Here is a 27567-nt window from a genome sequence, read left to right on the forward strand (position 1 = left end):
CCTAGTCGCAGGCCAGCCCCTTTTCTGAGAATAAAGGTAGGAGCAGGCCCATTCCCAAATTAGATAATTCTGAATCTTGACTACTTTCCACGAAAGGACTCGACTATTTCTGAAGACTCTCCCTTGTGGCTAAGGAGTAGCCACCCTGCACCAGCGGGCACCATCTAAGCGCTTGCGGTTTGCTGCACGTCCATCCTCCGGATCAAGACTGACCAGCTCGACGAGACCCGGATTCCCTGGCATCTCTGACCTCGACCTGCATCATCAGCCCAGCTGAGATTCGTGGGTGTGACGAGACCTGAGGGACCGGCCACCTTCGAAACCTGCACGACGCTTATCCAGCACGACCGCCGAGGGATCCTCGAGTGAGTGCTTTGGGGTTTGAGAAGCCCTAACCCTGAACAGCTCCAGCACCGAAGTCCAGCCCCCCAGCATCCACGAGATCTGCATGGGGCCCTCTGCTCTTTGCTGCTCACTGCGTTGTCCGGTTACTTGCCTGCTGGCTAGTGGCCCTCCTGACGACGAACCACTACGATTACATCACTGGTCTGGTTGCTCCAGACTGGCCCTTGCTCCCTTCCAAAAGAGGAGCACCCCAGACCCTCCTGGTCCACTCCAGACGCCATCTTGACTCCACCGCGTGGGCTTGCCTTTGCCAAGGCTTGTTGCTCCAATCCTGGTTCCAGCATCGCCGACAGCAGACACCTTTGTGGAACAGCTCGCACCTCCATCCTGGTCGCCGACAACGCCTCCTGGTCCGAGGGACAGCAGAGTCCAGCGTCGCTCACTCACCTGGTCGAGGTGACTTCATCCGGTGCCATCCTGGTGCCCACCTAATCACTGGCTAGTGATTAAGAACTGAGTCCCCTCTGCTTTCAGATCATCTCCATCATCGATCCAGGCTTGGATCCCTATAAATATCTTCACTGGTCGCCTGCCAGCAACAACTTCTTTCAGGCTCCATAGACTTCAACGAGGATTCCCGACGTCTTTTGAACCCTATGCAGCCGCAGCCCCTGGGCTAGGTAACCTGAGCATTTCGGTGCTCCAACGTAGGTTCACTATCTAAGTGTCCAGATCCTTTTTCGTTTTCAGTCTATCTAGTCGGATTCGTCCGATAACAGTAACTTTACAAATACTAGCATCCATTGGCTTTGTCCCGCATCCCGCGTGAGAGTGCACACTCTGCACCCGATCTCCCTAGGCCTCCTGCTCCTAACCTTAGGGTTCAGTAGTGTAGTCCTAGCGAACCTGAAGCCTCTGGATCTTGTTACTTACCTGCTAGTATTTCGCATTCCACTTTTAGTGTATATGGTTTTTCGTGCCCCTCGGGCATTTGTGTAAATTGTGCGACAAAGTATTTTCGTAAGAGTTTTGTTGTGTGCTTAGCTCCCTGACTCAAAGAGATCAGGGTAGACTTGTTATAAATAAATATCCTTTTATTTTCATAACTTGTGTGGTGTCCTTTCACTTGGTGTTCAAGGGGTATATGTGATGGTATAACAGCTGGCTTAACACGCCCTCTAGAGTTTAGCCTAAAGACTGCTCTTGTCCATGCTACTAGGATAGCTGGTCTATAAGGTTGACTTACAACCAATCATCAATAAGGGTCGTTTGGTATGATACACAGTGATCACTAGAATAGTGAGCACTATATATCAGGCCAACTTCTCACATCTACCACCTCAGTTAATCACAAAAGCTGAACAAGTCCAGGACAGACTAGTAACGACAATACACTCAGACAACCCCATCAAGAAAGACACATCCACCATAAGGATCAAAGGGCAGAGACACAGCCAAGCGCCCCTAAACTAATGCAGAAGACCAGCCGAAGATCCTCGCAGAGCAGGGAGGAAGGACGGGCCGTGAAAGAATCTGGGGCTAGAATCGTCCCTACCAGATACATTGTTACCGGAGGTAAATAACTCGTACATCTGATAGAGACTACTAGCCGCAGATTCCTTAATGTTGCAAATATACCCTAGCCATACCCAAGATGAAGGAGGGTCTGCGAGAGGACCTCACCAGCCTGGAATGAGCACAGGGCCCCAACAGGGGATGAATCAAACGGACAGGAAGAAGAACCCCGCCCCCAAGCAAAAATGGGGTGGAAAAGGGAATACAAGAAAAAAGGGAACCAACCCTCACCCAGCAGGAGGAACAAGGTTAAGGCAAAAGAAGGCCAGGGCACCCCACACCCAGGTAGGGGACCAAGGATCCCCACCAGATGCCTCCAAAGGCTCAAGCAATGCAGAGGAGCACCGAGGAAGAAGAGCAACCTAGAGACTCCAAGGAGAAGGGTAAGAACAAAGGCAAGCCTCCTCCACTGGGAAACACACCAAGAGAAGAGGATAGCTGAGTCTATCACAGCCAGACAGAACGGCGCCTCAGCAGAAGGCAGGCGGAAGAAGAAAGGATAGCCCAGGCCCACGAAGGAAGAACTGGCCAACACCCTTCAGGGACTGACCGCGCCTCACTAGGCACAAGGATCCCAAAGACCACCTCAAACACAAGGAAGGAGAGGTAGAACCGAAAGCAGGGGCTCACTGGAAGAAAGCCAAACACACCCCAGTATCAAGCAGTGAACAAGGCAAGGACGGCTACCCCGCTAAGGCGCAAGGAAAGGCACAATGGTGCTGAAGAACAGCAGGTCGGCACCCGCAACACAGCCAGCATCAGACAACACCACGGAACGGTGCACCCAGGGCAAGCCAGATGCCAGCCCAAGACAAAGGCCAGGCAGGAGAAGAGGGGCCCGCACACACGGCCCACGAAAGAAGTGGAACCAGGCAGAGCAACGACGCAAGGCTGCAGACAGGAAACCAGGCCAGTGACACAGCGACCCCGGAGAACGACAGACCAGGGCGCAACGCGAGCCATCACAAGCCATCACCAAGAGCATCGCACCTGCGACCTATCTTGATGCCACGGAGAGCAGAGGCCCGAAAGCTACCAAACCTCCCCGGCACATATCAGAGCTATATAATACCTAGCAGAACCCCACATTGGCAAGGTACGTCTCAAAACAAGGGAACCCTCTTAGGAAAGACTTTCCGCAGCAGAGGACAAATGGAAAAGACCTGCGAAGGGCCCGCAGATTGCTTGACCAATCAGCCAACAACATCACACAGAAGACCTAATCTCAGGCCAACACAGTTTACCAAAAACCAGACATCCAATTCGAAAAAGGGCCAGACCAGCAGCCAACAGCACCATAGTCCTAACAAAGTCGCATTAATCCCAACTGAGAACATCCAGACCAACTCATAGGTCACTGAGGGGGCAGGGGGTGCGGGGGGTGGGCAGGGGGGGGATGAGGAGGCCAAAGCCCCCCCAGGAACCTCTGAATGGCCGAGTCCGCAGGGGCATGAAACAAAAGAGCGCCATCAAAAGGAAGGTCCACCAGTCTTACCGAACGTTCTCCGGGAACACACTATCCCGAAGCCAGGCATGTCGACAGAGGGCAACCGCCTAAGCCATGGCACGAACCAAGCACCTCCGAAATGTCCAGCGCAGAATGAAGAATAAATCTCACCAGCTACCGGCGCACAAGTTACTACTTGTGTAACAATATATCTGTAAGAGACATTAGTTAGTGATAGATTCCTTACCTTAGAATATCCCCGGGCGTCAGACTGGATCCGGAAATATTTGCGTAGCAGTACCCTTGCGTGTCGGTAGGCATCGTCTGTGGCTCCGCGTCCGTCGTCGGCGCCGTGATGTCGTCGTCGGAGTTCTTAGACGCCGCCTGCGCGTGCTGACGTCAGTTCTTAGACACAGCTTTTCCACGCCAGAAACGAAGAGCTATGCTAAAAACCAACACTGATGCCATTGAAACTAGGGCCCTGAAAGGGGATGACCTTAACCCTGGATATCGGTTCGCAGAACGGGGAGGATGGGTGGGTCTGTAAGGAATCTATCACTATCTAATGTCTCTTACAGATATATCGTTACACAAGGAGTAACTTGTGCATCTGAAAGAGACACGTTCGTGATAGATTCAGACCTTAGAATAGATACCCCAGCAATACCAACCCCGGTGGTGGGTCTGCGAACCAATAATCACACCAGACAGTCCTGGAGGACAGAACGGCCAAAGAAGCCATCCCTCCGGACTTGGCTGTCCAGGCAATAGTGTCTTGCAAACGTGTGCAGCGAGGCCCACATAGCTGCCTGGTAAATGTCCTGCAAGGGCACTCTTTGGCCCAGGGCAGTTGTAGTCGCCATGGCCCGAGTGGAATGAGCCCTTAGCCTAACAGGGGGTTCCTTCCTAGCCGAGGAGTAACACGCCTAGATACACAAGATGATCCACCGCGAGATGGTCCGCTTGTGCACCGCCTTTCCCTTCTTAGCGCCCACGTAACCAAAAGTGTCATCCACCTGGCATGTGCGATCCAGATAGTAAAAGAGCGCACGTTTTGGGTCCAGACGGTGGAGCCTCTCTTGCTCTTTCGAGGGATGCGGAGGCGGAAAGAAGGTGGGCAAGGTGATGGACTGCCCAATGTGGAAGGCTGTGACTACCTTGGGCAGGAAAGAGGGCCTAGTCCGCAACACAACCTTGTCCGGATGGACCGAAAGGAAAGGAGGTTTAGAGGATAGAGCCTGGAGCTCGCTCACTCACTCACTCTCCTGTCAGAGGTGATGGCAACCAGGAAAGCAGTCTTCAAGGTAAGAAGGCGGATAGGACAGTTGTGAAGTGGCTCAAAGGGAGCGCACATCAGAAAAGTAAGAACCAGGTTCAAGTCCCACTGAGGCATCACGAAGGGAACAGGTGGAAACGTGTGTGTGATGCCCTTCAGAAATCGATTTACAATAGGGGACTTGAACAAAGATGGTTTATCAGGCATCCTTAGGAAGGCTGAAAGGGCACAAAGGTAGCCCTTGATAGTGCCCAGGGCAGAGCTCTGCTGGGCAAGAGAAAGAAGGAAGAGAAGAACCTCAGAAAGAGGGGCAGAGAGAGGATCCACAGCCTTTGCTGTGCACCATGCCATAAATCTGTTCCACCTGCAGGCATATACCGACTTAGTGGAGGGACGCCTGGCTGCCAGAATGATGTTACAGACTTCAGGAGGCAAGTCAAATGGCCTCAACTGTCGCCGCTCAATCTCCAAGCATGGAGGTGGAGACTGGACAGGTTCGGGTGGAGGACCGTCCCCTGCTGCTGCGACAGAAGGTCCTCCTGAAGGGGCAGACGAACCGGGGGATCGACTGACATACTGAGTAGCCCTGTCGCGCTTGATCTTCAGCACTCTGGGCAGAAGTGGTATAGGCGGAAAGGCGTACAACAGACCGCAACTCCACTCGCGACGAAAAGCGTCTCCGAGCGAGTGCCGCCTTGGAAATTCGAACGCGCAGAACTGATGACATTGTGCGTTCTCTTCGGCGGCATATAGATCTAACCAAGGCTCTCCCCACTGCTGAAAGAGGCCTTGCTCCACGGCCGAGTTCAGACGCCATTCGTGATCCATCATGCACCGGCGGCTGAGTTCGTCCGTCCTGGCGTTCAGAGAACCTGCAAGGTGTTGAACCACCAGGGTCACACCCTGATGTTCCAGCCACTGCCAAAGGCGCAGAGCCTCCTGGCAGAGGGTCCACGACCCCACCCCGCCCTGTTTGTTGCAGTACCACATGGCGGTGGTGTTGTCCATGAACACCTGCACTACACTCCCCCGGACAGAGGGGAGGAATGCCTTCAGTGCTAGACGAATCGCCCGCAGCTCCAAAAGGTTGATATGGAGCCAAGACTCTGCCGGAGACCAGAGGCCTCTGATCTCGGCCTCTCCCATGTGGCCTCCCCAGTCCTGGAGGGACGCGTCCGAAACAACTACGTGCTCCGGTTGGGGAAGGGAGAGGGATCTGCCGCTGACCCAATCGCAGTCCGTGAGTCACCACTGCAGCTGTCTCGCAGTGCCCTCTGAGATCAGGACATGGTCGGACAGGTTGCCCTGATGCTGGTACCACTGAAACTTCAGGTCCCACTGCAGAGCTCGCATCCGCCAACGGGCGTGATGCACCAGAAGGATGCAGGAAGCCATCAGCCCCAGAAGCCGCAGAGTCAACCTGACCGAACTCGGGATAAAGGCTGAAAGACTGGAATCAGAGCCTGTATATCCCGAACCCGCTGCTCGGGTGGATAAACCTAAAACTGCGCCGAGTCGAGAGCCACTCCGATGAAAAGGAGTTTCTGAGAGGGACATAGGTGTGACTTCGGCACATTGATGGAGAACCCTAGCTGGTGCAAGAGGTCTGCCGTCGTCTGGAGGTAGCTGACGACTGTCTGGGGCGAGCCCGCCTTCAACAACCAGTCGTCGAGGTAGGGGAAGACTGAAACCCCTAAACTGCGCAGATGAGCTGCAACCACTGCCATCACCTTCATGAACACCCGTGGGGCGCTGGTAAGGCCGAAGGGGAGCATGGTAAACTGAAAGTGCTTGTGGCCTACCGTGAACCGCAGGTAGCGCTAGTGGGCCGGCAGGACGGGGATGTGGAAAAAAGCGTCCTGCAAGTCCAACGTTACCATCCAGTCTCCTGGGTCCAGGGCAGGTAAGACCTGAGCCACAGTCAGCATTTTGAACTTCTCCTTCCGGAGGAAACCGTTGACGTTCCGTAGGTCCAAGCTAGGGTGTAGGCCCCCTTTGCCCTTCTTGGGTACCAGAAAGTAGTGGGAGAAGCAACCACATCCTACTTCTGGCCCAGGAATGCGCTCGATGGCCCCTTTGGCCAAGAGGGCCGAAACATCCTCCTGCAGAAGCCGCAAATGATCCCCCGATAAGCGGTGGTGTTGCGGTGGCATGGCTTGAGGGGTCGTCTCGAAGGGGAGGGAGTAGCCCCTTTTGACGATTTGCAGCACCCACCTGTCCGATGTGACAGTGCGCCAGTGGGAGTGGTGATGGCGAACCCTGCCCCCCACTGGCGTCACATGGGCCGAAAAGCACGGACTAGGAGGGTTTTGAGGCGGATGCTGCGGGGGAGGGTGTGGACTGTCCTCGCCATTATCCCCGACCGTCTCCACGGCGATTTTCACGGCCACCACCGTGCTGGATGTTGGTCTGCGGTGCGTGGCTGGCAGCACGTGTGGGGGCGCCCCTTCCTTGGCCACGAAAGAAGCGAAAGGCACCAGTTTGCTGGTACGGGGCCGAGAGGCCCAAGGACTTGGCCGTAGCCCTGGAGACCTTAAAGCACTCAAGCGCATGGTCTGCCTTGTCGCCAAAAAGGCGACGGCCATCAAACGGCATGTCCATCAGTGTGTTCTGGACATCGGCCGAAAAGTTGGCGGACCTCAACCAGGCGTGGCGACGAATCGCCACCGTCGTTGCCATTGCTCTACCTAGTGAGTCGGTGGTATCCAGCCCACACCGGATATAATATTTTGCTGCATCCCGGCCTTCCACAAGGGCTTGGCCGAGTTTGGCCGTACCTCCAACGGACACTCTGGCAGCAATTCCGCGACCGTATCCCACAGAGAGTGGGTGTAGGGGCCCAAGAGGCATGCGGTGTTGGAAGACTGCCGACTAAGCGAGGAGAATACCTTTTTGCCGTACTGCTCATACCTCTTGGATTCCCTGTCCGGCAGAGCCCACGGGAATGCGGTCTGGGAATTCGATGCCTGGATGACCAGGCTCTGGGGGTGGGGTGGGTGGACAGGAAACATGGGTCCCCAGGGGCCGGGCAGTGGAGTCTGCTCACGTTCCTATCTACGAGCGAACCCGTAGCAGGCATGGACCGAGTGCCCAAAAGAAAGTCGGTCAAGGCCTCATTAAACGGCAGCAGAAGCTCGGCCGAGCTTGACTGCGGTATAAGGACCTCAGTGAGGAGGTTAGTCCTCACGGACGCGACGGGGAGCTCAAGGCCCAAGGCCTTGGCTGCCCTCATCAACACCACAGGTTGCCCCCTACTCCGTAGCCATGGTAGGAGGTGAGACAAAGCCAGTGTCTGGTGATGTGTCCAGACCACTGGCATCCCCAAGTCCACCTGTCCAGTCTTTTTGAGACTGACACTCTCGGGTCCGAGGGTCCTCAGACCCCTCCAAATACTTCTCTTCACCCATCCCCTGATAGTGAGGGTTATCAAATGATGAGGCCGGTTCATAGAAGCTAAACTCCTGAAGCGGTGTCGAAAGCGGCACCCAGCTGCGCCGTTCCGACGCCGGAACCAGAGCGAGGGAGGCATTGGGGACGGCGCTGCCCAAGGACGGCGCCGGAGGGGACACCTGAGGGACCGGCGCCGGTGAGGCCGTTAGGTCAACCGGCGACGACCCGGATCCCGAAGCGGATCCAATGGGGCCCTGCGGCGTCGCGGCCGGAGCACCCCACGGCGTTGGGGCCGAAGCCCCCGACCCGCTAGGGGCCCCAGACGGGTCCTCTGGGCCCGAAGGCGCTGCGGAACCAGTCGGGGAAGAGAGGTTTCTCATGGCCATGAGGAAGCGCTCGATCTACCCGGGCGTCGCGTCCTGCCCAGAGACCTGAGGGTGTGGAGCAGGCCGCGACGCCCGCACCTCCGACGGAGCCGCGTGGGCGGGGTCACCCGAACCCCCCGGCCGCGTCGGGGGGAGTCAGAAGAGCGATGACGTCTCTTCGACTTCTTGTGCTTACCTGACGACGACTTTGACCCGGAGGAGTGATGCCGACTCTCGGAGCTGTGAAGGCTCCGACCCCGCAGCCTGTCCCTCGACCTCCTGTGGGACCGGGACCTCTCGCGGCGCGGGGCAGACTGCCGGAGTTCGAGTCGCTTGCGGGACCGCTCCCAACTAGCTTTCGAAGTCAGGGCCCGGCAGTCGGGGCAGGTCTTGTCGTCGTGGTAGACGACGAGACAGTGGAGACACCCACGGTGAGGGTCAGTGACCGACATCAGTCGGTCGCAATCCTCGCAAGGCTTGAAACCAGGCATCCCTAGGCACCGACTGGAGTCGCAAGACTCAAGAAAAAATTATCAAAAGTGATCAAAAAAAGACTAGTCAAAAAGTGACTAAAGTACTACTTTTCCCAGATCTACGCTTGCTGGCGCGGAAAAAAGAAGAAATTACATCAGCATGCGGAGGCGGCGTCTAAGTACTCCTACAACGTCATCACGGCACCCGCGAAACCGCAGACGACGCCTACTGACGCGCAAGGGTACTGCTACGCAAAAATTTCCGGATACAATCTGATGCCTGGGGATATTCTATGGTAAAGAATCTATCACTAACGTGTCTCTTTCAGATCATCCAATACGTGGTGCCTCAGATCAACACAGGCACCCTCCTGAGAAACTGCTGACAGAAGGGACTCCGCCGAATCCCACAAGCAAGAAGTGGCTCTGGCCAAAACACAAAGTGTTCAGGGCTCGTAAAGCTGCACTGGTGGAGGCAAAGATATTGCGCCCCCAGGAATCCAGCCAGCGGGCCTCTCGCGACAGGGGAGACAACACAGACGGCAGGGAGGAAAAAGCAGACTACAAAAGAGGGCCCCCGGTAGAGGGGTGGAGGGAAAGACACAGGATCACTCGTGCAGGATGGTGGCAGTGCAGAAGGTGTTGGGGCACTGGATCCCCCGTGGCGGGTCGGCCCCAAGCCCCCAAAAGATAAGAATGGAGTGAAGCCTCGAAGGAAAGCAGCAGCTCCCTACCACCAGAGCCCTGATGGAGGACCTCCAGAAGGTGATCCGCTGGGAAATGGGCAGCCGGATCACCCATGTGCAAAATCATCGCAGTGAGAGAACAGCCGAGCGAAGGCAGCACCCGCCTCCGTAGTGCCCCGTGGTGGAGACTGTAACTCCTCTGTGGGCGACGGCTGCAAGCTGAGGCGGCCGTCCCCCAGACCGACCTGAGGAAGTAAAAGCCAAGTCTGGAAAGAGGAAGGGGGGCTGAGGAGTGTGAAACATGTGACAAATCCGGCAAAGACTGCAGCCGCGGTAACAGCGAAGAGCCGTCCTTAGACGACATTGGGGAAAAAGCCAAGACGCGGCGGCCAGTCTCTGGAGAGGAAACCAGGAAGCGCCGAACCTCTGGAGAAGAGGAGGCGTCCAAGGCTAGTCAAAAACCCGATGCCGGCCTGGCGCCGTAGAGTCTGGTCAACAGTGACCGGCGCCGAAGGAGACGCCGGAAAGACCTCCGCCACAATGCGCGGCGCAGGAGACCGAAGCTAGGTCGGAGCCGGGGCGGCTAAAGAAAGGCACCGAAAAGGCATCCACTTGAACTCAGACGAGGCAGCTGCCTGCGTGGAGGGACACGCCCTGACCCACAGCCAGCCCCTGCAGCGCCGCCAGGGCCAGTAGCCGCCAGCACCTGAGCGGCGTCCCTTGGCCTCGGACAAGGCCGCCGCCTGCCCCAAGGACCAATGGGGTCTCAGGGACACGCCTGAGCCCCGGCAACCTCCCGCTACACCACAGGGACCCCCGCAGTGGTTTGTGGCAAAGCAGAGGCACCGTGGTCCGAAGGAGGGGGCCCGCAGGGCCACAGCCCAACGGTACCACATCCTCCAAACCTGGATCCGGACCAGCCGGTGCCGAAGCCACCGGCAATGCCGCAGAAGTCCCCGCACGCGGCAAGGGATCCGCAGAAACCCCAGGAGGGGAAGGAGGAGAACTAGAAGCCAACGAGGCCTGCAAGGCCGCCGCATAGGCCTCCATCTGGGCTCTAGTCACCCCCGCGCCGGGGAACGGCGGATAGGGTGACGACGCGTGGGGCCACACCACCCGCGGAGAGCCCACACCCCCAACGGGCCGAGAACTAGCCCTCGGGGACAAACTGCGACACTTACCAACAGGTGAGCGACGCTCTTGCGACATGGCAGATGGACGATGCCGAAGACGGCGGTTCTTGAACCCATCTGCGGGGGACTTCGCCCAGCGCTCCTGCCGGGACTTCGGTTTCTCAAAATCTGTAGAATCGAAGTGCTCCCCTTAACACCACATGCAGATGGGGTGAATGTAGGAAGGTGGATATAGGACTATGGTTGCCCCCAACTTTTTGCCTAATGTTTTGCTGGTTTTCGTCATAGTTGGCCTGGGATCCTGCTATCCAGGACCCCAGGCTTCCTGCTCTCTCTGTTAAAATGGACTCCATGTACCTTAGGCACATATCTAATTGGTATTGGGTCACTCGTGTAAGTCCTTGTACAGTGTACCATAGGTACCCATTGCATAAGTGCACCCAAGGCCTACCAGGGGCTGCAGCATGTATTATGCCACCCCTGGCTGGCCATCCAAAACTGACACAACTGACTGGTAACACAGCTGGGGCAAGGTGGTGTAATCACCCTTTGCTTTAGATATAGTATACCTATATCTAACCCTAAAATGGACACATATACTCCTATAAGTCACTCCTATGGCAGGCCTTAACAATCCTGGAGGCAGAGTGCTTGGAATTATGTGAGATAGTGCTCTAGCATGAGCTGAACCGGTCTGCAGCTTTCGGAACCAAGTCCTTTAGCTGTTTCCATGATAACGCTATACCTTATACTCTTAAGTGCATTATAATCCTCGCGGTTATTGCTAACTTTGGCATAGCATTATCAAAACATGTCGAGTAAGGTGTCATACGAATTGGAATACTACCCCTTCGCCAATTCTGGAGACGGGGGTAGCATTCCACCCTTTTAGAGGGACACAACATGTATGTAACTGTGAACCCCGGTTAAAGTTAACTCGAGCCTCAGCATCACACAATGGATGCTGCCACCACAGACACAAGTCTGACCTCCTGCTGCTGGGAGTCCTTCCAGCGGGGGAGGCCTGGACAAAGGGTTTCCTGCCTTGGGAGGTGCGAGCACCACCCCAAACAGGATTTTGTGTATTAGGTAGGACGGGCTGAAAGGAATGAGACATGCCTGGGGCACACAAGGTGTCCCTCTGCATACCCCGGTTCAAACCAGTTGTTGGGGCACTCCAACCCCAGCTCTGGCGCGAAACCTGACAAAGGATAGGGGGTGTAAACCCCCCCCCCCCTTCCTGATCCCACCCATGGGAGGGACCTAGTCGCAGTACAGCCCCCTTTAGGAGAATAAAGGTAGGAGCTGGTCCCATTCCAAATTAGATTAATCCTGATTTGAAACTACAAGAAGAAACTCTGGACTTCGACGTTCTGCTCCACAGAAGACTTAAGAAATCTCCCTTGTGGCCAAGGAGTGACCACCCTGCACAAGCAGGCACCATCAAGCGTCCTAGCGGTTCACTTTGTCGTCCTTCCTGCCGGAATCAGACTTCAGAGCCCGACGAGATCCAGACTTCCAGACCTCTCCGATCTCTACCTACATCTGCAGCACAGCTGAGATCCGTGGGTGCGACGAGACACGTGGGACCGGCCATCTTGAAGAAACTGCACTTCGCTTCCAGCACGACTTCAGAGGCATACTCGAGACAGTGCTTTGGGGATTGAGAAGCCCCAGCCCGAGCAGCTCCTGCACAGAAGATCAGCCCTCCAGCATCCATGAGATCTGCGTGGGGCCCTTTCGCTTGATTGCTGCTCGGCGCGTTGTCTGGTCAATTGCCGGCTGGCTAGTGGCCTCCTAGACGAAGATCCACGACATCTACACCGCTGGTCTGGTTGCTCCAGACTGGGCCTTGCTTCCCTGCAAAGGAGAAGCACCCCGGACCCTCCTGGTCCGCACCAGACGCCTTTTCCACTCACCGCTTGGGTTGCCTTTGCCAAGGCCTGTTGACGCCGAATCCGGAACCAACACTGCCGACAGCGAGAACCTGCATGGGACAGCTCCTGCCTCCAACCTGGTTGTTGAAGACACCTCCTGGTCCACGTGGCTGCAGAGTCAAGCGTCCATTCTTTACCTGATCGCGACAACAGCATCTGGTTCCTTCCTGGTTCCACTCCAGTCACTGGCTAGTGACTGTGAACATTGTCCCCTCGGCTTTCAGGTCTCCATCTTCCTTGATCCACCCTTGGATCACTCCGGACATCTTCCTCCTGGTCGCCTGCAGCATCTTTTCTTCCAGGCTCCATAGACTTCAACGCCGGAACCCGACACGACTTTGCACCTATGCACCCGCAGCCCGTGGGTGAGGTAACAAGAGCCTTTCGGTGGTCAAGGGTAGTTTGACTCTCCTAGTGTCCAGATATCCAGTCGTTTTAGTCCCAACTAGTCGGAACTGTCTATTACTTACCTTTTTGTAAATTGTTGTGTCCATTGACTTTGTTACGCATCTCGCGTGTGAGTTCACACTCTGCACACGCGTCCCGTGGGCCTCCTGCTCCTTACCTAAGGTTGGGGTAGTGTAGTCCCAGCGAACCTACAGCCTCTGGACAGCTCCATTCCTTCTATCGACTTTCTCAATCCACTTACTTAGTATATGGTTTGACGTGCCCCTAGGGCAACATTGTAATTTGTGCAACTTAAACGTATTTTTCTTAAGCGTCTTGTCATGTGCTTAGCCCTCTGATCTCAAAGAGTTCAGAGGTGTTTTGTTAGTAATACATATCTTGTTTATATTCATAACAACCTGTGTGGTGTCCTTTCATTTGGTATTCAAGGGGTTGTATGTGGTAAAACAGCTGGCTTCACATGCCAAAAGAGTTAAGCCTAAGACTGCTTTGTCCATGCTACCATTAGGATAGCTGGTCTATAAGGTTGACTTACAACCAATCACCATAAGGGTTGTTTGGACTGATACAAGGTGATAACTAGAACTAGTGATCATCATATATCAGGCCAACTTCTCACAGTGAAGGTGCGTCGCCGACATCTGGAAACAACTTAAAGCCGTCTTAAAGCCCGAAGGCATTCGCACACTATTCCCAGAAATAAGTTTCAGAAACGGAAAAGGGAAGACCTGAAAAAAGGCCAGAAACAGAAACCGGATCCGCGTTGCACGCGGAAAAGGAGAAAACTGACGTAGGCGTGCCGGGGTGGGACTTCTGCATCCTCATTGACGTCACGTACGCAGACGTCAGGGTGGAGCCACGTGGTGCCGTCCCCATGGCGTGCAGGGATGCTGTGGCAAAATGTTTTCTGGATCCAGTCTCAAGCCTGGGGATAATTCTACATTAAGGAATCTGCAGCTAGTAGTCTCTATCAGATCAAAGGAACAGGTGCCGGCGGGTGGGTGCTATATGGCTACGGCGAAATCATTCCTGGATTGCTTCCAGGTCCAAGATGGAGTCGGCACTGCCAAACTGAGTAGGAGAGCTATGTCAAATTTCAAGATTTAGTCTGCCAGCTGGGGACAGACAACAGGGGAGGAATCGTAAAGTAGAACGATCCATCAGAAAGCACATCTTAGGGGGTGGAATGATACACCAAATAACCAGCATCATGACAGAGAAAGAGAGAAATACTCTTCTATGTTGATCTAGAATGAAACTGTCAATGTCTCAAGCTAATGATCATTGAACCAAATAAGCCAGCGAGTGAAAGGGCTATCCCAAAGCTAACTCTATACATACTGTAAACAAAAGGTCTAGCTGGATCCTACACTGTCAACCCATACCTGAAAGCATTGTGAAGGATAAAATAGACGCAAACTTGCATTAAACTGATTAAATATATTAAAAATAATCTGCAGAGATCCCTTTAGGTAACAGCTTTCTGCATTCCAATTCTGAACAGTGTTAGAAAAACAGTATCCTTAGTCAGGATACTGAGCTTATTTTTTAATTAAAACATTTGATTTTGTTATTAAAGTGGGTCCAACCATTATAGTAATAAAATTACAGTATGAGAACTAAGAAGCATACTTGTATTCTACCAGGGCCAGTGGCTGCATTAAAGAAGACATTCAGAACGTGTACCTGATCAAACAAGATTCTACAGTGAAGGCAATTGAGTTGTTAAGGACTATTTATGGCATTGTGGACTCTTTCCATTTAAAACAATATACAGAAGCTAAAATATTTTCAATGACATGCAAAAAACACTACACTGGATCAAATTTCCACACAGACAGCAGTACATCGGGTTTAAATGATTAGCATACTTGTATTTGCTTTATTCACTGAACTACATCTCCGTTTTTTACTCTTTCGGCCCTTTGTTTTTTCTCGCCACCAACTGCATTATAAATATAATAAATGAGTTGCATTTAATAAGCCTTACCTGTTTGCAACAATACTAGGGTAATACGCTTTCTGATTTTCATCAACCTTTAAATCACTTAATTGCTTAAATCGCTTTTGCTCTTCAAAGGCTCTGATGACACTAATACCAAGTAGGGTTTCACTGAAGTGAGAATAAACTGGTGAGCGGCTTACAGACTCGAGGCGTTTCAACTGGCGGGACGTAGCCACATAAAATCTCTGAAAAGTAATAAAAGGTTTAACATTTCAATTGTATTAGATGTTAAATTAAGCAACATTTCCTACTGAGAACTGCTTTTCTAGTGTCCATATATATATTTTTTACATCTATGTACAGATCTCAAATTAGTATAGCACTCATTGGTTAAATTACAAATTTACAATGTTTGTAACACAAGGAAAAAAAACCAAAAATGAACACAAATTAAATGAAGCCACATTGCTAAGTACCAAGAAACACATAGCCAGAACTTTATCTGTTAATTTAAAGATGTAACGGAAGAGTTACTTACCTTTGGTAACGATATATCTGGTAGCGACACAATCTAACCGCAGATTCCTTAACTTAGAATATCTCCCCAGGCGTCAGACTGGATCTGGAAAACCTTTCCCCCCAGCAATACCTCTGCACGCCGGGAGGCGGCGTCGCCTGGCCCAGTCCTGATGTCGTCCACGAAAGTGGCGTCAATGGAGCCATATAAGCTCACCACCCCTCCCCCGGCGTGCTGACGCCAGTTTTCTACAGGAAACTGTTCCCGCGTCAACGCGGAGCCGTGCAAAAAAACTGCGATAGCACAGGAACAGTATGTGTTAAAAAAGAATAAAATCACTGAAAAAGCACGCTGTCCCTGGAGGGGCTAAAGGGAGCTCACAGAGTACTTGCTGTGAACAAGCGCCCAACAGATTGCCAAGCCATGCCCACCTCGAGGGGGCAACCATAGCGGCACAAAAGATATGACAAGTGAGGCACAGCTTCTCACCACAGAAGGGAAATTAAAAGAACCACAATATTAAAGCAACATGTTGCAAGACAAGGGACTCAAAGTGAATGGCCACTAGAAAGTTCACCACACACACACACTCTAGAGATTGAAGAACTCAGTAGCATCAAACGAAACCAGCCCAACAGACTGCCAGAGAAAGGAGTAGGCATAGGTGTGGGTGGGAATTAAAAACAGAATAACTCTACGTGTGAGTAGCACAGGAGGCAAACATGAGAAGGTAGCAAAAAGTATAGACCTGAACCAACTTAAAATGTCGACAGAGTGGAGAGCGAAAGGGCTCAAAAGCTGCCAAAGGAATGTGCGAGAGCACGCCACCAACCAACCACTAGGACAGAGATGCGTCCGAAGGGTCCCACGGAGAACACACCCTACCCCAGAGTGAGGAGTGAGAGCACACCCCCGGAAGACCAAGGCCACCAGAAAGAGGGAGGCTAGGTGGAAAGACACCATATGAAAAGGTCATCGTTGAGTGGGGAGGATGGGTTGGCGGTTAAGGAGTCTGTGGCTAGACTGTCTCTACCAGAACCAAAGGTAACTAACTCTTCCATCTGATAGAGACATCTATCCACAGATTCCTTAACTTAGAATAGATACCAAAGCCATACCACATAGGAGGAGGGTCTGCAAAACAACCACCAAGTTCCAGGAGAACATATTAGTCAAGAGGCTGACAAAAAACGGTGGAAACTGCAATGCCAGGACAACAGGCATCAGACCCATGACCCACCTTAAGGAGCATGAACAAGGGATAGTAAAGACACCAAATCCGACAAGGGATGGTGTGAGACCTCTCTCTCCCAGACATAGACGAAAGGAAAACAGAACTAAAAGTTCCATGCCAACGTAAGAAACAATGCAGCAAGACTTTCAAAGAGGGATGCAGGCATCGGTCTCTATAACCCCAAGAGGCACGAAGTACCAAGGATCAAAACAACATGACAAAGGTAGAGCATACCGCCTGAACACAAACCACAGTGGAAGTCACAGGAAACGGTCGGGAGACTGCCCTTCCAATAACCGGAGCAGCAGCATGAAGCCAATGGGTGGAAGAAAAAACACCTGAATGTGTACTGCCTAGGACATATGACAACAGTGGCAGGGCCGAGCCCAGAACCTAGTGCCAACAGAGGCAGAGAAGCCACCATCAGAGCAAAAGCTCGGGAGGTAGGCATGCAGCAAACGGATTAAAAGGCATCACTGTGAGTGGATAACCTTCAAGGCTATTAACACACAGGGGATATTATCCTGAAGTAAAGAGTAAGCAAGAATGTCTGACATGAAGGGTAAAAAAAGACTTAGTATGCGAGCACCCCAGCGGCGTGCAGAATCCACGATCTATACACAAGAGACAGGAATGTCGACACACGTACGTGGAGTGACTAAATCCTAAATAGGGGAGTAATGCAAGCAGCACCACGGCACTGGTGTGCTGCATAACAGTGAAGAATGCAGAAGAAATAACAGGTCCCGAGGAGGAAGAATCCTGGTCTCCCAGGAGACAGCAGAAACAGACCACAAGACTGCCCAAAAGGGATAGATAAAAGGCACAGACCGAAGCCTTGCGCCAAAGCCTACACCGCCCAAGACCGACACCGTCTACCAAAATGGAGAACGTCAAGAAGAATACACACACAGTAATGCCACCTAAAGAAGCACATGTGCCATAATGGGAGTAAGAACTCACACCCAGAAAAACATCAGGGGTGCAGCACAGTTCCAGAGGCAGAAAGGCATAGACCAAATCCACTCCTTGAGAACTAGGAAGCACTGGACAGGAAGGGACAAACTGGACCCTGTGTCCTGCAAGAAGAAAGGAAACGGAGACCGTTCCAGGTAAGACCTGCCACCCCCAGGGGCACATGTCCACCAATGGCCAGGCAATATGAGCACAGCGCGGTTGTAGAACACGCCAGGGTGACAAAACCCCCTACAGAGGTGGGGATGTATTTACGGCCCAACCGCAGACAGCCAATGGTAACCCTTGGAGAGAAACCAATCCTATGGAACTCACCAGAGGAGACCTCCTACAACAGTAGGAAGAACCAGCTTGCGCCAAAGTTCCTGGGCAAAGAAGAATAGCCCTAGGATTGTCAACAAATACCCCACATAGGGTAAGGCACAACCCTACAAAAGAAGGGTCCCTCTTGAGACAAGCTTGTAGGCAGAAAGGTAAACACAGCTTAACCAGCTGTACCAGAACAAATACACAGCTGAGCAGCCACACAACCCAGAACATCTGCAGCCCATGACGAGTAACATAAAAGATACATATACAGGAGGCGCCTGACACCCGAATCAGGATGGGAATCAAAAAGAGTGACCCCATTAAATGGTATATCTTTTTAAGCCTCTCTTGAACATGCTCTGGGAAAACGTCATCACGCAACCATGCATGGCGGCGTATGGCTACCGACCTGGTCATAGTACGACACAGTGTCCGTGGTGTCAATGGCAGACCGAATTGAAAAGTTTGCCATATCATGGCCAAAGGAGGGGAGGAGCCAGTCAACAGCGTCCCAAAGGCCAAATGTAGGCTGAGCAAATACACAACGTTTTGAGGGTACGGAGTCCCAAGCTGGCTGATACAAATACATCGCGCCCATATGACTCCAACCTTCGAGACCAGAGTGGGAGGTTGCAACGGAACAGGAGTCACAGAGAGCTTCCTCCAGATGGAGGGTCAAACAGGTGGAGTCAGTGGTAGGCGGCAGACGTGCCACAGCATGATTCACGTGATCCCCCGTGGAGGATGTCAAACAATGACTCCGTGAAAGGTAAATATTGTTCCATGTTCCCCGCGTCCTGGTGGAGAATATCCAGCAAAGTCCCAGAAGGACTGGAGACTGAGGCCGGCACTATCCTAAAAATGTCTGCAGCCCTGCAAACAGCCCTGACGAAAGTCCACCAGCCTCTGTGGCCCGCGAGGCGGTGAAAGCAAGTCATCAGTAGGTGATGGACGCAAGCTAAACCATCGACTTAATGAAGGCTCAGCAGCAGGATGAGTAGGCGAATGCTCCACTGGCACCTACTCTGGAGGGCAGTGAAATGACTCATGGGGTGGTGAACCCACTGGGACCACAGCCTCCACCACTAAAGCTGGAGACTATATCGGCGTCGAGGCAACGCAGAGCCGGCGTCGGAGACCTTTGAAAAGGCCCCAACTGGCAGAGTGAAGCAAGCTTCGGCGACCTCCGAAAAGACATCGACCACCCAAGACGAGCCAGCGACCTGTGAAAAGTTCTCGACCCCTCGAGTGGAGCTGGAGATGGCAACCTCCGAAGAGGCCTCGACTCGTCGAGCCGGCATTGGCGACCTTAAAAGAGGCCTCAACCTTTCGAGTGGGCGACCTCCGAAAAGGTGTTGAGCCGGCGACCTCCAAAGTCCTCGAGCCAAGCCCGAGTTGGTGACCTCTGAAAAGGTCCCAACCGCTTTTGTCGAGCCGGCGACCTCTGAAAAGGCCTCGCCCACTCGAAGTCCTACCGGCATCGACTCATCATTCCCCGAGGCGAAGAGAGTACGCCTAAGCGGTGTCGAGCACCACCCCTCAGCCACCTCCAGCGATGCCGCAGGGAAGGGCTAAACGTTGTTGGATGCCTGTCCGGGCTTTGTCCAGACGTTGCGACGACTCTGGTGTCAGAGTCAAGGCACTCGGAGCCAAGGATAAACCTGCAAGCGGTGTCCTAACCGGAGTCCCTACTCTCCCCCCCCCCCCCCCCAAAGTTCTGCAGCTGTACCCACCAGAAACATGGACTTTGCCTGCTAGACGAAATAGGATAAAGAACAAGTTACTTACCTTCAGTAATGATATATCTGTAAGAAACATTAGTCCGTATTAGATTCCTTACCTTAGAATATCCCCAGGCGTCAGACTGGATCCGGAAAGTTTTCGTCAGCAGTACCCTTGATTGTCGGTAGGCGTCTTCTAAGGCTTCACGTCCATTGTCGGCGTCGTGATCTCTGGGATGATGTCGGAATACTTAGACGCCACCCTCGCGCGCCGACGTCCGTTCTGTACATAGCTTTCCGCGCCAGGAACGCAGAGCCATGATAGAAACAGACACTGGTGACATGAAACTAGGGCCCTGAAAGGGATGTCCTTAACCCTAGATATCTGTTCGCAGAAGGGGGAGGATGGGTGGGGCGGTAAGGAATCCAACACTAACTACTGTTTCTTACAGATATATTGTTACCGAAGGTAAGTAACTTGTGCATCTGAAAGAAACATGTTAGTGTTAGATTCCTTACCTTGGAATAGATACCCAAGCAATACCAACAACGGTCGTGGGTCTGCAAACCAAGATCACACCATAAAGTCCTGGAGAACGAAAAGGCCAAAGAAGCCTTCTCTCCGGACTTGGCTGTCCAGGCAGTAGTGTCTAGCAAACGTGTGCAGCGAGGCCCATGTAGCTGCCTAAAAGATGTCCTGCAAGGGGACTCCCCAACCCAGGGCAGTGGTAGCCGCCGTGGCCCGAGTGGAATGGGCCCTCAGCCCAACAGGAGGCTCCTTTTTCGCCAGGGAGTAGCAAACCTTGATGCACAAGACGACCCACCGAGAGATGGTTAGTTTGTGCACCACCCGTCCCTTCTTAGCGCCCACGTAACAAACAAAGAGCTGGTCATCCAACAGGAACTGGCGTGTGCGGTCCAGATAGAATGAGAGCGCACGTTTTGGGTCCAGACGGTGGAGCCACTCTTCCTCTTTCGAGGGATGCGGAGGCGGAAAGAAGGTGGGCAAGGTGATGGACTGCCTGATGTGTACCTTGGGCAGGAAAGAGATGCCTTCTTAAAACAACCTTATCCAGATGGACAGAAAGTAAAGGAGGCTTATAAGAAAGAGCCTGGAGTTCACTCACTCCTGGCAGAGGTGATGGCAACCAGGAATGCAGTCTTAAGAGTTAGAAGACGAAGATGGCAATTGTGAAGTGGCTCGAAAGGAGCGCACATCAGATAGGTTAGAACAAGGTTCAAGTCCCACTGAGGCATCACGAAAGGAACAGGAGGAAACATGTGAGTGATGCCCTTCAAGAATATATTTACAACAGGGGACTTGAAAAGAGAAGGCTGATCAGGAAGCCTTAAGAAGGCTGAAATGGCAGAGAGGTAGCCCTTGATAGTGCCCAGAGAAGAGCACTGCTGGGCAAGAGAAAGAAGAAAGAGGAGAACCTCTGAAAGAGGAGCAGAAAGGGGATCCACAGCCTTTGCTGTGCACCATGCCACAAATTTATTCCACCTGCAGGCGTACACCGATTTTGTGGAGGGACGCCTGGCTGCCAGAATCACATCATAGACTTCAGGAGGCAAGTCAAATGGCCTCAACTGTCGCTGCTCAATCTCCACGCATGGAGGTGGAGACTGGACAGGTTCGGGTGTAGGACCGTCCCCTGCTGCTGCGACAGAAGGTCCTCCCGAAGAGGCAGACGAAACAGGGGATCGACTGACATGCTGAGTAGCTCGGGATACCAGTACCTTCGTGCCCAGTCCAGAGCCACAAGGATGACTTAGGCCCGGTCGCGCCTGATCTTCAGCACTCTGGGCAGAAGTGGTATAGGCAGAAAGGCGTACAACACACTGCAACTCCACTCGCGACGAAAAGCGTCTCCGAGCGAGTGCCGCCTTGGAAACTCCAACGCGCAGAACTGATGACATTGCGCGTTCTCTTTTGTGGCGAATAGATCTAACCAAGGCTCTCCCCACTGCCGAAAGAGGCCTTGCTGCTGTAAAAACACGGGTTGGCCCAATGAGTCGCTGGGACCTGGGTGAATAAGTGATACAAACAAGGTGGTGCCAGATACTAAAACGAATAAACCATAAATGATCAGCTTAAATGAGTTCAAAGAGAATATAACATTGTTTTTATTCACAACGTGTACCATAAAAAAATTAATCATAAAATACATCAGTAATAGATCACATTTGATGCCCCTAAAGAGATGGAAAGGGAAGGGTAGTGATTGGATACTGAAGGGACTGAATGAGTAATAGAACAATGGTCACTAGGACCTCAATAAAGCAGAACTAATAATTAATTGACAAACTGAAAATCACAATTCATAAATTGATTGAAACAAACTCATGCCTCAGAAAAACAAAAACACAAATGATAAGTCAGGAAAGAGGCTGAAGATAGGAAGGAGTGTCGACGTTTCGACCCAAACTGATGCAGGCATGGAGTGAAACCTTGCTAGAGGGTCTTCATCAGGATAAGGGCGCGAAAAGGGGCAGTGAATCTTATCTAAGGAACGTAATCAGAGATGGAAGGGGAATCCGTCACGTGAATCAGGATCCTGAAAATCTTAATAAGGCTGTAGGACCCAAGGGGTTCCTATGTGGTTAATCTCTCCAATAATGCAATCGATCTTGTTCTGACACATTCAAAACGCTGGACTCTGATGAGGGGGTCTGGATTCTATAATGGAGGTTGATTGGGATCGATGGTAAAGAAAGCCGTCGAGAGGTGTCCAGCTTCTTTAAAAAGTTCTCGGGCTGTCACGAGGGTCTAAAGTGTCGTAGTGAGATGGCCACATAAGTAGGCCAGGAGTCTTCTGGAGAGAATCACAGGCTTACACGGGGGTTCAATTCATCCACTTGAACTCATTTAAGCTGACCATTTATGGTTTATTCGTTTTAGTATCTGGAAAGAGGCCTTGCGCCATGTCCGAGTTCAGACGCCATTTGTGATCCATCATGCACAGACGGCTGAGTTCGTCCGCCCTGGCATTCAGGGAACCTGCCAGGTGTTGAACCACCAGGGTGACTCCCTAGTGTTCCAGCCATCACCAGAGGCACAGAGCCTCCTGGCAAAGGGTCCACGACCCCACCCGCCCTGTTTGTTGCAGTATCACATAGCGGTGGTGTTGTCCTTGAACACCTGCACTACACTTCCCGAACAGAGGGAAGGAATGCCTTCAGTGCAAGCCGGATCGCCCGCAGCTCCAGAAGGTTGTCGAGCCAGGACTCCGCTGGAGACCAGAGGCCTCTGATCTCCGCCTCTCCTATGTGGCCCCCAGCCCAGGAGGGATGCCTCAGTCACAACTGAGTGCTCCGGTAGGGAGAGGGTTCTGCCGCTGACCCAATCGCGGTCTGTGAGCCACCACTGCAACTCGCAGGGCGCTCAGAGATCAGGACCTGGTCGGACAGGTTGCCCCGATGCTGGGCCCACTGAAACTTCAGGTCCCACTGCAGAGCCTGCATCCGCCACCTGGCTTGATGCACCAAAAGGATGCAGGAGGCCATCAGTCCCAGAAGCCGCAGAGTCAACCTGACCGAGACCCGGGGTAAAGACTGAAAGATCGGGATCAGAGCCTGAATATCCCAAACCCGCTGCTCGGGATGATAAACCCGAAACTGCGCAGAATCCAGAACCGCTCCGATAGAGAGAAGCTTTTTAGAGGGACACAGGTGTGACTTCGGCACATTGATGGAAAACCCCAGCTGGTGCAGGAGGTCCGCCGTTGTTTGGAGGTGGCCGAAGATGTCTGGGGCGAGCCCGCCTTCAACAACCAGTCCTCGAGGTAGGGGAAGACTGAAACCCCTAACCTGCGCAGATGAGCTGCGACCACCGCCATAACTTTGGTGAACACCCGTGGGGCGCTGGTAAGGCCAAAGGGGAGCACAGTAAACTGAAAGTGCTCGTGGTCTACCGTGAACCGCAGGTAGTGCCGGTGGGTCGGCAGGACGGGCATGTGGAAATAAGCGTCCTGCAAGTTTAACGCTACCATCCAGTCTCCGGGGTCTAAGGCAGCTAACACCCGAGCCAAAGTCAGCATCTTGAACTTCTTCTTCTGGAGAAGCCGTTGACGTTCCGCACTTCCGAGATAGGGTGTAGGCCCCCTTTGCCCTTCTTGGGAACCAGAAAGTAGTGGGAATAACAACCACAACCTACTTCCGGCCCAGAAACGCGCTCGATGGCCCCCTTGGCCAAGAGGGCCGATATTTCTACTTGCAGAAGTGTGAAGTGATCCCCCGACACGTAGTGGTACTGCAGTGGCATGGCTCGAGAGGTCGCCTCGAAGGGTAGGGAGTAGCCCCTTCAGACGATTTGCAGAACCCACCTGTCCAATGTGATGGTGTGCCAGTGGAGGAGGTGATGGCGAACCCTGCCCCCCACTGGCGTTGAATGGGCCTGAAAGTTCGGACTAGGAGGGCTTTGAGGCAGATGCTGCGGGGGTGGATGTGGACTGCCCTCGCCGTTGTCCCCTGGCACCGCCACAGCGGTTACCACGTACTCCACCGCGTTGGATGTTAGACTGCGGCCCATGGCTGGCAGGACGTGAAGGGGCGCCCCTTCTTGGCCACGGAAGGCAGACTGCTGCTAATGCTGGCCCGAGAGGCCCAAGGACTTGGCCGTAGCCCTTGAGTCCTTGAAGCGTTCAAGCGCAAGATTTGCCTTGCCACCAAAGAGGTGGCTGCATCGAACGGCATGTCCATGAGGGTGTTCTGGACATCCACCGAGAAGTTGGCGGACCTTAGCCAGGCGTGGCGGCGTACCGCCACCAGGGTTGACATCGCCCTGCCCAGCGAGTCCGTTGTATCCAGCCCACATCGTATGAAATACCGTGCTGCATCTCGTCCCACCGCGAGGGCTTGAGCGAGCTTCGCCCGGGCCTCCTCCGGGCACTCTGACAGCACGGCTGCAACCGTATCCCACAGGCAAGCAGTGTTGACTGACCGCAACGCACAACCGAGGAGGAGAACAGTTTCTTGCCAAACTGTCCATACCTTTTGGATTCCTGATCTGGGGGTGCAGTCGGGAATGTGGATAGGGAAGTAGAGGCCTGGATAACCAGGCTCTCGGGGGTGGGATGGGTGGACAGGAAGCTAGGGTCGCCCGGAGCTGGCGCCTGGTGACGTTCCTATCTACAGGGGGACCTGTAGTGGGCCTGGACCAGGTGCCCAACAGGACATCCAGGAGAGCCTCATTAAACAGCAGTAGAGGCTCCGGAGAGCCTGTCTGAGGTTTAAGGACCTCGGTGAGGATGTTAAACCTCACAGTTGTGACGGGGAGCATAAGCGCCAAGGCCTTGGACGCCCTAGTCAGCACCACACTATATGCAGTTACCTCCTCCGTAGCCACAGTAGGATGGGAGACAAAGCCAGTGTCAGCTGAAGTGTCAAGACCACTGGTTTCCCCTAGCTCGTCTGTCCAGCCCTGAAATGACTAACACCCCTGTGTCAGAGGGTGCTCAGACCCCTTCCCAATCCCCCTCGTCCTCCATCTCCTGAAATTAAGGGTCAAAGGATGGAGCCGGATCAAAGAAGAATTGCTCCTCAACCAGCGTCGATCAACGCCGGTCCGACGCCGGATCCGGACCGAGGGAGGGATCAGGGACCGCACCGGGGGCGACACCTTGGGGGTCGACGCCGACGGGGTCGTAAGGTTGACCAGCGGCGACCCGGATCCGGAACCAGATCCAGCGGGGGCCTGCGGCGCCAGGAACGAAGTTGCCGATGGCACCGAAGCACCCGACGGCGCCGGGGCCGAAGCACCCGGCCCGCATGGACTCCCAGTCGGGGCCGTGGGGCCCGGAGGCTCTCCTGAGGGACCCGACAGAGAGAGGGACCTTATGTCCATGAGGAAGGCATCGATCTCCTCTGGCGCCCCGTTCAGCCTAGGGACCGGTGGGTATGGAGCTGGCCGCGGCGCCTGCGGCTCCGGAGGAGTCGTCCGAACCCCCGGCCGCATCGCGCGAGCGTCGGGGGGAGTGGGAAGAGCGATGTCGTCTCTTCGACTTCTTGTGCCTCTTACCTGAGGGATTGGAGCCGGACGAATGGCGATGGCCCACCAAGCTTCGATGACTGTGGCCCCGCGACCGGTCCCTCCACCGTCTCCTGGACCAGGACCTGGAGCAGCGCGGGGCCGACTGCCGGAGCTCGAGGCGCTTACGGGATCGCTCCCGCCTAGCCTTCGACATCAAGGCCCGGCAGTCGGGGCATGACCGGTCGTCGTGGTCGGCCCCAAGGCAATAGAGGCACTGGTGGTGGGGATCGGTAACCGACATCAGTCGGTTGCAGTCGGTGCAGGGCTTGAACCCGGGCACCCCTACTGGCACCGGGAGTCGTAAAGACTCTAGTGGTGATCAAACAGGATCGAAAAAGTTTAGTCAAAAAGCGACTAAGGTACTGCTTTTTCCGGACCTGCGCTTGCTGGCGTGGAAAAAAAGAAGTACTGACGTCAGCGCGCGAGGGCAGCATCTAAGTACTCCGACGACGTCATGCCGGTGCCAACAACGCCGACGACGGACGAGAAGCCGCAGACGACGCCTACCAACGCGCAGGGGTACTGCTATGCAAAATTTTCCAGATCCAGCCTGACGCCTGGGGATATTCTAAGGTAAGGAATCTAACTAACGTGTTTCTTTCAGATCATCACGCTCCAGTGTGACTCTAGATGAGAAATGCAGAATTTCACCTGAGCATTTACAAAGGTGTCACCAGCACAGCTTTTTAGCCACAGGTAGTCAGATTTTAAAATAAGTTCTCAGGTGTGAATTGAAGGAATTCTGACAGCTTTTGAGTAATTTCAAACAGAACTAGGCATCTAAAGCAGGGGAGTCCTAAGGAGGCAAAAAGCGTTATGCACGCAAAAACAGAGGTCTTTAAAATATGTAAAATCTTCAGTAATTTCTTACCCAAGAGGTCATTTTTTTGTTTCTACTGTTAAGTTTTGAGTCAATGTTATTAGTTTCTAATTGATTAGTGTGTTGGAGGTTTGGATTCTTACAATTTAATCATGAAGCTTTTAACGTATTAAGATACCCAAGAGAAGGATTGTGGCTCTTTTTTCCTAATTGTATTGACGTAATAGGTTAAAATGGAAAATAGCAAGGACGATTAGTGTTATGTTGAACAGGTTACTTACCTTCGGTGACTATATATCTGTAAGAGACAGATTAGTTGTAGATTGCTTACCTTGTGATTTCTCCAAGGCGTCAGAATTGATCTGGAGACTCTTTTCGTCAGCAGTACCCCTGCGCGTCGAAAAGGGGCATCGGTTGGCTCCGCGTTAGTCGTTGGCATCGTGGTCCCGGGATGACGTCGCAGCAGCTACTTAGATGCAGCTCCCGCGCAAGGGACGTCTGTTCTGTACACAACTTTCCAAGCCAGAAGTGCAGAGCAATGCATGACACTGACCACTTGTGCACAAAAACCAGGGCCCTGAAAGTAAATCCTTAACCCTAGAACTCAGTCCGCAGAACAGGGGGATGGGTGTGGTGGTAAGGAATCTATAACTAATCTATGTTTCTTACAAATATATTGTTAGTGAAGGCAAGTAACTTGTTCACAGTTAATTACAGATTCCTTACCTTGTGAATAGATACCTCAGCAATACCAACCCTGGGGGTGGGTCTGCGAACCAAGTTGACACCAGAAAGTCCTGGAGAACAGAACAGCCATAGTAGTCATCTATCCAGACTTAGCTGACAAGGCAGTAGTGGTGTGTGAACGTGTGCAGAAATCCCCACGTCACTGTCTGACAGATGTCGTTAAGGGGGACTTCCCAATCCAAAGCGGTAGTAGCTGCCGTCACCCTGGTGGAATGGGCGACTAGCCCCACTGG

The 27567-nt window shown here is 53.2% G+C and overlaps 1 protein-coding gene across 1 annotated transcript in view; it reads right to left on the reverse strand.

Moving 5' to 3' along the window:
- Window positions 1-27567, reverse strand: part of LOC147663098 (multidrug resistance-associated protein 1-like) — a gene marked incomplete at its 5' end in the record, with an annotated part of 456488 nt that overhangs the window by 329976 nt on the left and 98945 nt on the right. The window contains one exon of the mRNA XM_086950682.1: window positions 15026-15225. Coding sequence (XP_086806808.1) covers window positions 15026-15225 — 200 coding nt within the window. The remainder of the gene's footprint in view (window positions 1-15025; window positions 15226-27567) is intronic.

Source organism: Lissotriton vulgaris, unplaced genomic scaffold (genome assembly GCF_964263255.1).
Source record: "Lissotriton vulgaris unplaced genomic scaffold, aLisVul1.2 SCAFFOLD_1728, whole genome shotgun sequence".
NCBI lineage: Eukaryota > Metazoa > Chordata > Amphibia > Caudata > Salamandridae > Lissotriton > Lissotriton vulgaris.